Source organism: Pygoscelis adeliae, unplaced genomic scaffold (genome assembly GCF_000699105.1).
Source record: "Pygoscelis adeliae isolate BGI_AS28 unplaced genomic scaffold, ASM69910v1 Scaffold66, whole genome shotgun sequence".
Classification (NCBI taxonomy): Eukaryota; Metazoa; Chordata; class Aves; order Sphenisciformes; family Spheniscidae; genus Pygoscelis; species Pygoscelis adeliae.
This window is the reverse complement of record NW_008825167.1, coordinates 7568289-7579435: the sequence shown is the minus strand read 5'-3', so window position 1 is coordinate 7579435 and position 11147 is coordinate 7568289. Positions and strand designations below refer to the sequence as shown.

Here is an 11147-nt window from a genome sequence, read left to right as displayed (position 1 = left end):
CAGAAAGGGGAGAAAAGGAGAAAGAAAAACTGTGAGGCTTAGGCCAGCTTTACAACATCTAGCAAATTTAACCTTTTCATGGAAAACACATTGCAGTTTGTTACCTTGAGGGGAAACTAAAGGGGCTGAATCTTATGGGATAGAGATTTTGGCTGCTGTGTGGAAGAAGAGGAAGAGGGAAAGGTAAAAGATAAGAAGGAGGGAGCTAATCTAAAAAGTTAAAAAAACACTGAGAAGCCTCATCATCTACATTTACAGAAGGATGCTTTCGAAACTGTTTCACAATGAAAGCTAATCTCACAAGATTCACAGGCACGTGAGTGAAATAATTTTTTAAAATGTTTGAGGAAAAAAGCATAAGAAAGTAACTGAATGTCATGAACAAAGTTATAAGAGCTCTAAAACAAAAAAAGTTACTGGTATGTAGTCATTTTTATAGATATTGTTTCCTCCTCCTGTTCAGGTGGAACAAGTATACTATCCTCTGTCCTGACCATTTAAGATAATACAAAAGGACCACGCACATGCTACAATGGTCACACAGGACTGCTTGCCAGCTGGATTACAAAAATTCAGCAGAACAACAGCTTGGGGAGTCTTATACAATCCAGCTAAACCACGCTTGCAACAGAAACAACCATCACTACCCAGACAGCAACTGGCCATGCTGCTCCAGAGAGTGAATTCCCCAGATAAGCATCTCCCTATACTAAAAAATTCAATAAATTAGATTCTTTTAGCAAAAACTATGTCTATGTGTGTCTGTACAAGTGTCAACTCAAGTACTGATTTCTGATTAATTGCCTCTAAAAAGCACGTAACAAAAGGAGGGTGCTATATTCACAGATTTTATCGCAAAAGAAAAAAAAGGAACAGCACCATTTAAAAGGCCTCAATTTAAGGACCTCAACTAATACAGAATTTGCTACGTTCTATGTGTCACAGAGCTTAATCATACTAACTATAAAATCACCAAATTTTAATTTGTCCAACTCCTATTTCCAGCTATTGAAGCTTTTAAAAACTCTCACTGTTTTTAGGTTTGACTCTATGACTTTGTATGGTAAAGTACATAATAGTTTGGAACCCAGATACAGAGATCATATAATTTGAAACTTCTGTGGCTATTCAAAACATGCCAAATTTACTCTCGGATGTTAAACAGCAGAAGGGTCAGTCTGGAGCGGCAGTTTCATCTTTACAAAAAATGCAGGTTTAAGACTTCAGAAAGAAAGTTCCTAATTCAGACGCTTCTGAAAAAAGATGGGAAACAGGGATGCCACAGTAATGCCAATATAGTCAGTGCACAAAATCTCAAAAAATACTGCAAGTCTTGGAGGATCATAGAACAAAGTAGTTGTTACAAATATTATTCTGTCATCAATATTAGTCTCAAATCCTGCTCTGGACCATTTGGCTTAGTCTTCCTCTGTTGTCCACTACCATCCCTAAGTGCCCATTCTTCTGATAATGGGTCCTGTTAGCTGAGTGATCACCCCACTACAGCAATGCAGAGCAGGCAAGACTGTAGGCCACGACCTCCCTTTACCCCTCATCCTATCAGCCAGCATCACATGCTTCTCCACCCAAAATCTGACAGTGCAGACTTGCAGGACTTGTAAAGCGAGGGTCTATGGGGCCTGAGAACAGGATGGATTGAGAAATGGGGTATGCTGGGGAGATAAAGAGATAAAAGAATCTGGAGGTAAATGGGAAAAGAGCTTGCTGTGGTCCAGTCCCCTGGACCATGACAGGAACAGAAGCGGTAAATCCTGGGGTACAGGTAGGCATGCTGATAGAGAGGGCTCCATGTGCTATGGAACAAAAAAGGAATGAAGTAACACCCTTCAGGCTGCCCTGCGCTGCTGCCATCATCATGGATTGACATCACCTCACAAAATTGGATGAGGTAGGGGAGGGTTAATTAAAAAAGGTCTAGCATCATTCAAATTTTACAGACAGCTTTTCCACAGGCTTTAATTACACTGCAATTACTGTAATGGTTTGGGTTTTTTTGGCACCAGTATGACAAAGGATTCAAATGGTATTATTCACCATTAATGGTCAATGGGTTTGATCACTTTTAATAATACCTCTTTATTAATCAGATGATAATGACATGTTTCACTGCCTTCTAACCATTACAGTGGCATTTTTAATGGCAGTTAGGCCCATAATATAATCAAGAATGACGTAAAATTTCATGTAAGATCTCCATGCGCTCTGGGAAGGCATAGAAAAGAGGCTGTCCTGTCACACTGGACATCCAAGTAAATGAAATTTATTGCTTGTCTCCTGCACTAAGGTTACTAGGCACAAAACACTGACCACCTACCTTTCAGTACTATCCGAATCCCTTTTCAAACAAAAAACCACACATCTTGATGGTATTAATGCAGATGGAATAGTAAGATCACTTTCTCAGTATAACTAGATAATAGTATCTTGTATGAGTTGGAAGCCTATTAGTTGGAAATTGCAGAGGAATAGAAAGACCTGAGTACACTAGGGGAAAACGTGGAGAAAATTACAAGTACACACATAACAACTGGTTCCAAATCATCTTGAACATTAGGTAGGCATTAGCTAGGAACATTAAGTCAGTATGGCCCAACAATCAGGAACAATCAAAAAGGCAAATGAAGACTCATCAGAAAAGCAAAAGAAATCAAGAAATAAGCTTTATGAATACATTGCCTGCCCACACATTTTAAAAACTGCTTATAGTTCTGGTCAACCCATCCCAAAAGTAATACAGTACAACTAAGGGAGGAAGATTACAATTATGAAAATACTTTTGTATGGGAGGAGACTAAGCTGACTTCTGCTTGGAAAGTAAATGATTGGTGGTTGAGGTTTAAAACAAAATAAAATGACTAAGAGAAAATAAAAAGAGAGTAAGATTGTTCAGTATTTCTCATGACAAATATTAGCAGGTATGAAATGAAACTGTATGGAAAGTACAATTATGTATTGTTTTCTTTCCTAATCATTTTTCTTCACACTATTTTTTTCATTGTTTCTCAAGATGCTACCTTCTCCTGTGACTTTGCAACTCAAAACTAGCTCAGAAATACTTAGATGCCTGCATACTTAATTATGTCAATTGGAGTCCAAACCACTTGATCCAGAAAACATTTAAATTCAGGTGTAATGAAAAATTCTAAATCTCTAGCACATAAAATTGAAATGAGAAAATTTCACAGTCAACATTGCTCTACAGACATTTACTGTCCAGATTTTATCTAATTTATTTTTCAGAGAAAACCACCCAGCATTATTTTGGCTTTTCATACATTTTTGAAGATCTTAGAACTGACCATTTTTTTAAATTGTTATTTTAGGAGATTACAATACATATGGAAAGGCTGCATGAAATTACTAAACATTTAATTACTTTTCATTTTCTCATAGCAAAATGTATCAGAGGACCTATTTCATATAAATGCCTCTTTGCAGATTAATTCGCATTAGCACATTCTCAGACCTAGCTTGGTGTTTGGGATTTCAGCTGAGTTCTCTTTAAGGTATATACGTACATCTCAAATCAGATCAAAGCCTATAATTCCAAAGGTTAACATTAAATTGTACTGCATAAGAATAGCAATCCAGCTGCCATTAATTCTGCTTTATAAACAGCTGGGGTGGAACAATTAAAGCTAGAGAGCAAACAGAATTGTAGAGGAAAGGGAAAAAAAATATGTAATTACACAACAAAAAAGAAATATGTGAACCACACAGCTTTGCCAACATTATCTTTGCATCTAAAATATCTGCCTTTCAGTTAGTTCACCATCCAGTTACCGACATTAAAAACTGCAATTCTTGGATTTGAAGCAAATTACAAATTATCACAAAAAAAAAATTCCATTTTTAACTTGAACAGCGTATCTTTTTCAGTAATACTTGCTCTGGAAACAAAGACAACTCTGAAGTAGTTACAGTTAAACTTCTGATCAAAACAGAGTAACAATAATAGTAACCTAGAAAATATATTAACAAGGAAAGATGCATTAGTGAACCCCACAGTACTGCTTACCTGTCTTTTCTCTTCTACATTTTTACAATATTTTCAGTAGCTTAAGTCATGAAGGTTACAAAGCAGTTGATACATTTTTTGATTAAAAAAAAAAAAAGAAGTATTTGCAATACCAGAATCTAGTGAGTCTCAGACAATGAGATTATCTAATTTTTCTTCCTGTAAGGTCTACACTCTTCATGAGCACAAACAATAACGTGGTCAAGATAGAAGTCTTACAACAAATGTGAAGCAGAAAAGGGTTTCAAAAAATCAATACCCAAAATTTTAAACGGCTTTTTAATTACTTTTTAATAGATTTGTCATATTCACTTGGAATAAACCTACTACCCCAATACCAGTTATTAAGCTCAGGCTGTAAAACCTCTTGTGATCTTAAACGTTATACTCGCCTCCACGATATTAAAACAGACTTCCTTTTAAAAAAAAAAAAGAATGGTGAGAGGTCAATGCCTAGGATCCTGTCCTCATGGAGAGAAAATTCAAAGACTAAACTGACTGTTATGAAGCTTTCCAGTGGAAAAAGGAGTATCTTCCCAGTAAAACTTAATTTAAAACAGTAACGGGTAGACATATTTTTGGCCAGGCGCTAGCCCGAAAACAGGGAGTGAGGGTTGAACAAAATCAAATGTATTATATTAATTTAGTCTAGAGGGAAAGGAATGCTTCCCTGTTCAGCAATTTCTCAAGTCCCTTGCCAATCCTAACATCCCCTGATGTTTTCATATTGCTTATGGTGCTTTTCTTTTGCGTAACCCAAAATCATGCAAAAGGGTGAGTAGGTAAGTGACTGGAACTTAGTGGGATGCTGAAGAAGGTGGAAATAACAGTGCAACAGCAAAGATCATACAGTGCAAAAGGAATAACAAATGAAAAAGCAGGAATTACTCCATTCCCACTGAAATCATAATCAGTCTCTTCATCTGCTAATCTCATAGACCTCATTAGACCACACACCCCTAACCAGTATCAGTCTTATAGCAATTCAGAAGCTCCTTGCTGCCAGAAATCATCCTTAGTCATTCTGAGATTCAAAGCCACCTTCCATAATCTTCCTTTTCAGAGAATTTCAGCAACATCATCAGGCCTTCCACTAGTCAAAGAGACCCCCAAAAAAGTCTCATAAGATGCTTCAATAGAAATCTGTTCACATGAAACTTTTAAGGAACATGGGAAACATGAAGATCAGTACAGGAAATAATTTTAGAGGTGCACAGGGCCAGAGATACCTTCCAGTAAATGTCAGTCAGAAGAGGTGGAATAGAACCAAAATTTCCCTGATTTGGTTCTCCTCTTCCTGTGTACGACAACCATCTTAAAAGCCAAAGATTAAAAAACAAAAAATACACATTCAGCAATTGTGAATGTATGAGTTCAGTAATTTAGGGAGAAATTCCTTACAACATTTTAAAGCAAAACAAAAAACCTCATGCTATCTGTAACATTTAATCAAATTAGGCGTTTTTAATTTTTTTCAACTATTCACACTTATATTGAACTTTAAAATGCTTTGTAGCAGTGTGAAGAATATTAATATTTCAAAAGTGTTTTTGCCAACTATTACAAAATTAACCACAATTCTAATTTGTGAGCTGAAAACTTCATCATTAAAGGGACTACAACACTAAAAGGAAAACAAAGCTCAGAAAACATGTTTACTTCCTTGTAACCTGAAGTCTGAAATGCCATACCTATTCCTACCCACAAGAAACACCTGCCAGGTCCAATTCTGAAAGTGCAATTTTAAATAGATAAGTCCACTAGAGCTTTCTCACATCTGCTCTTGTGCTCCGTACAATTCACATATGTTTTATCAGCGAAGCTAGAAAACCGGGAAAGAGGTTATGCCCCCTCTTACCCCCCACTAGCACTGTGCAGTACAGCATATTTTCCTGTATTACATGCTGTGATCATCACTGTTTAGCTGCACAGCAGTTCTGCTAGATCAGAATTGCATCCAGGAACTCATGTCTTTTCCCCACTGTGTAATGAAACCTCCAAGGAAGACGGTATGTAATATGGATGTGCAAAGTCCATCACAAAAAAAACTCTAGCTTTGGTAACCCTTTCTCCCTCTAGTGGCTTCTGCACATTCCCACTTGTAGGATACATTACCCCTTCAGTATTAATGTAAAAGACAAAAAAACCCCACCTTAATTAAAAAGCAATTTAAGGACTGCTCTGCCAAATGAAGCATTAGACTCAGCCACTAGGTTGTAAAAATATGAATGTAATCCCACGTGGCCACTTCATATACTTTATTCCATGACTGGAATGTGTCTGAGCATGCTGTGTAAAATCAGTCCTTACTATTTAAAAAGGTCACAGGAAGCTGAGGATGTATAGTCTTCTAGAACACAGCATCTAACCCATCTGAATACGTTTTGGAATAGACAGTCTTACCTCTTCTCTTCACACAAAGCAAAAAAGAGAGTCTGACTTTCTGAATATCATTTGCTTATGAAAGCGAGTTAGTGCTCTAATATGCAAAACCATAGATTTTCCCTGTTTCTGCAGTACCTAAAGAAGTACAGAGGTACGTTCATCAATAACGACATCCCCTGACTATTTTCATTAAAGATTTAAGATGAGAACATAGTACTACTTCATCTTTATGAATTACTCTGAATAATGCTAAGTGCTTGCAACTCACGCTTGCAAATGATTTCAAGACTTTCACGAGCTTTTCTCATCAGTTTCAATAGCCTTCAATAATACTGACAAACAAAATTAAAATGCAAAAGAGGTTCTGTAGCCTTAATGAGACTAAATGCTAAAGCCATGTAGGAACATTTTAAACGTGTCTTGCAAACAAATTTGTTATTAATCAAAGAACAGAATGTGTATTTTATTAGTAAATAGGCTTAAAAGGGAAGATTAATTGAGGTATTTAGTGTTGGAACATATGTTCTGGTATATGCTGATCTGAACGATACAGTCGGTGAAATACTATTACTGTTTACTCACATAGAGAACATCTTTCATCTCAAAGTGTAAAATTTTCTGAGAGATTTTCATTAGTATATTCTTGACTTCCATGAAATAAATGTTTCAAACATTTCAAAAATATTTTTTTTAGTTTTAAATCTCGGAAAAAAAATCTAAGCCGTGTTACTATCATGGACAACACTGCAGCCACAAACTTGTTGCAGAGACCCTGAAGGAATTTCAACAGCATCCCAGGCAGCTGGTCCTGTTCCCAACGAGCACTTGGGACCAACATCCATAATGCATCAGCACCAGGTGCTGCATCTGAAGAGGCCTTTTCCTTGGTCCATCAGCAAAGAGATCAGGAAGCATGTAGTCTTCAGGGTAGCAGACAGAATTGATTGTTAGGTGTTTGGGTGGGCAATGCTTACAAATTAAGTGTTTCTGTTCGAATAATTCGTTTGGTTTTTGAAAAATGTGAATCACCTTGTATTTAAGATCACTTGAAATTTAATACATTATTGTGGGTCTGGAAAATATTGCCACCTGTAGCAGTCACTTCACCTTAAAAATACACTAGTGTATAACTATTATATATACTAGTTCATTCTTTTTTTATTTTCAGCACAAAAAGCATACAAAAGAACGTATGTGAAAGTTGTTGGTTTCACAGTGCAAGAAAAGCAATAAAAAATACTTTCTTTTTCCACACCAAAACCAGAATGTTCTGAAGTTCTGCATTCTAATCCCCAAAAAGTCTATGCCTGAGTGTCACACCAACGCAAAAAATTTTGTTTATAACAGTGTGAAACAACTAATGCATCTCTACTGTCATCCACTTGAGCAGCAGTTGGATATTTTTAATCAGGTGAAAAAAACATTTTTTTCAAAAACAGATTTGGATAGCATGATGGACACTTGAATCAATCATGGAAGGACAATGGTTCTTGAAGATTAATTTGCAGTATAAGGTTCTGTCTTTGCCTGGAGTCAGCAAATGTTTTAGATAGAACTCTGCTACTACCTCTTTTAGTGTAAGACCAATGACCTCCACTTCAGTAGAATCCAAGTTATCAACAACAGACTCCCATGAGATTAGTTCCCTCAACAGCAAAACGTGTCTGTGACAAAGGGAACGGTATGTAATTATGTTGGATACCCCTCCCACACTTTTTTTTTTTTAATCTTCTCATTTTGGTCTATAGAAGCCTAGTAGTAGACAAAACAAGTAGATGAAGCAGTAATTTGGAATAAAATTTGAATTACAGCTTGCTGCCAGAATGTTAGATTTGTGACGTAATAGTGGACACTATAACCACCACTAACTACTATCCTTTTATGTAGGTTTAACACTACTTGTATTGAGAGTTTGCTGGAGTGAATTTTTATAATAAAATTGTCTTATTCAGTTGAAGTTAAAAGTGTGTAACACAAGTTTTCAATTAATGATTAGACTACATATCTATAAAAATAGATATCACTAAAATAATAACATTTGCAAGCCAGCCTTCTATAAAAAAGGAACCAGACTTAAGATCCAGACTGTTTCCATTCTTTTGCTGCTGGAGGTCCGAAGGAATTGAAGTTGCTAGAATGTCATGTCTCCTTTTATTGCAATGCCACTGCAACATTTGGAAACAATGAAGAGACAAGAAGAAATGTGAGAAAGCTCTAACAGACAACACTTCCAGCAAAAGTACAATTCCAGAGCTGCACTCAGTTAAACAGGAATATGCAAAGCCTCTGCAAAGAAGAACCATATTATTTTCTTCATCTGAAATTTTGTAAATGATATAATATATGTTTAAATTTTAGTATGCAAATATCATGGTGTAATAATGCCATAGGCTGTTGGGTTTGGGGTTTTTTGGGTGGGTTTGGTTTGGTTGGTGTTTTTTTTTTTTTTTTTTTTTAGGAACCCATATCAACATATTCTTACCTTTTTATCTTCTTTAGACTTCCTAATACTGTGCGGAGGGCCAAATTTGTTCTGCATGCAAAACATCTTCTTAGACCATTCATTTTTATGAGATTTTAACTGCGGCTGACCAAAGCTGCCATCGACTCTGTATCTGTCAGCTGGAATCTTATTCATTGGCGGGGGAAGAGTTCCACAGTTAACACTTGACCAGCCATCCGTAGAATCAGTGTACGACTCCTGGTCGCTAGCATTTCCATGCTGCCATTCTTGTAAAACATGCACAGGCAACCACCTTTGACTGCCTATGCCTGCAGCGTTTTTCTTTGATGGGGGTACTGAATTTCGGGAGGAAACCAGTGGCACTTCAATACGAGCAGAAGGACTTAAGTGTTTGTTAACATTTTGGGATTTATCATTCTGAATTACTTCTAAAGGAATGTTTCCTTCTTGTTCATGACAGAAGCCATTCCAATGAGAAGCAGGCTGATTTTGTCCCCTTCCTACTGGATTGTCCCATATGCTGTTAGGAATGTGTTTACTCGGATTGGTCCCTAAATCAACCACCAGAACTCTATTATTCTTTTCTTCTTGGTTAAAATTTCCAATTCCACTATCACTGTTACTGCTTGTACTATTATTCTGATGAGCATCTGCATCACCATCAAGAAAAGCCCTTGCACGCATTCCCTCAATCAATTCCCCCATATCCCTATACAGGACAGAAATAAACTGAAGAACAGGTAGAGATGATGTTGGAAACTCTAGACAGCCATTTGTGTCTGGGTCTGCTGTACATTCCAGTCCAAAACGTCTTGCTATGCCCTGGTGAATTTTATGATGAAATAATTCAGGATCCACCATAAAAACATGGCAAGATGTCCTCAGAACCCCTTCATCTTCCTGAGCCAAGCTTGCATCATCATTTGTCTGCATTGTAACTAGTCCAAAGAATCTTCTATCATCCGGACAAACAGCACTGAATGCCAGTTTCTCTGCAGGATATTCTGCCAGTACACCTGATTTGTCACTGCAGAGCTGAATACAGTCATGCATTATCTTCATCATCACTAGTGAATGGATTTTCTGTTCTGCCCGCAGACGTCTCATGCATCCACGAATAGCCTGCAAACTCTCATTTTCCAAATTTGAGGTTGTTGAAGGAAGTTCAATTGAGCCTAGGTAACCTACAATCATGGCAACGTTTAAAATGCTTGCATCTAATGCAAAGTCTTCTGCACTCTCCAGTCCAATTCTAAAAACTGAATCATCATTCAGGACTTTGGATATTTCTTCCTTTGACAGTAGGTTTGGATTGCTTACACTTTCATTTCCAGTTTCAAATTTAATAGCAGCAGAATCTGAAAATGATCTTTGTTTTGGTGCAGAATTATCTGAGCTACCAGCACAAAGAGTAGGATTCTCAAAGATCATGTTGAAAATGCCACCAGACTGCATTTCTTCAACAACTTTCTCTGCCCTGTTTATACCCAGAGCTTTAGAGTCAGGTTTGGGCTTCAGCCACCCCTTTCCATCATAAAAACCAACTTCTTCATCACTTGAACATGAATCTATATGACTAATCCCTTCAGCAATGACCATGTGCAGGACTCCAGAACATTTTCCTATAAGTTTCACTACATCTTCATGAGAGGCTTTTTTCACATTGATTTCATTAACTGCAAATATCTGATCTCCTGCTTTAAGTCCAACATAATCTGCAGGGCTTCCTTTCATAACACAACTAAGAACACAAGGAGCTTGTCCAGAAAGGGTAAACCCATAACCTGCTCTTCCTCTAGCAACTTCCACAGTTCTTATCCGAGGAGGAGCATGCATGTTGAGTCGACGTTTGACCGTTTCCCCTGGTCTATACATTTTGAGGTTTTTTCCTAAAATAGGAAAACTTTTAATTAGTCCAGTTTTTTTGTCATGTTTCACAGTTTCACTCCTTCATCTGATGAAGCTCTAAAGAAAGAAAGAAAAAAAAAGACATTTTAATTCTGTCATATTTCAGGATTTTAGTACCCAGTATTCCCTTTACTGTTCAGAAATATTGCCAGTGAAGTCTACCAAAAATGATTGCTAAAGAATTAACACAACACTCAAACAATTTGAAAAGAACAGATACCACAGTCTAAATTTTACTGATGAGAAAGCAGCAGCAAATGCAAATGAAGTGGCTGTCCAAAATGGCAAAGTAACTGAATGGCAAAGCTAAGAACAGAATCTAAGTCTTCTGATGTACAGCCAGTGCTTTTA

General features: G+C 36.9%; 1 protein-coding gene across 1 annotated transcript in view; it reads right to left on the bottom strand.

Annotated features, from left to right (window-relative positions):
- Positions 1–10826, bottom strand: part of RGS12 (regulator of G-protein signaling 12) — a 73494-nt gene extending 62668 nt beyond the window's left edge. The window contains exon 1 of the mRNA XM_009328817.1: positions 8907–10826. Coding sequence (XP_009327092.1) covers positions 8907–10763 — 1857 coding nt within the window. The 5' untranslated portion in view covers positions 10764–10826. The remainder of the gene's footprint in view (positions 1–8906) is intronic.
- Between the last annotated feature and the right edge of the window lie 321 nt (positions 10827–11147).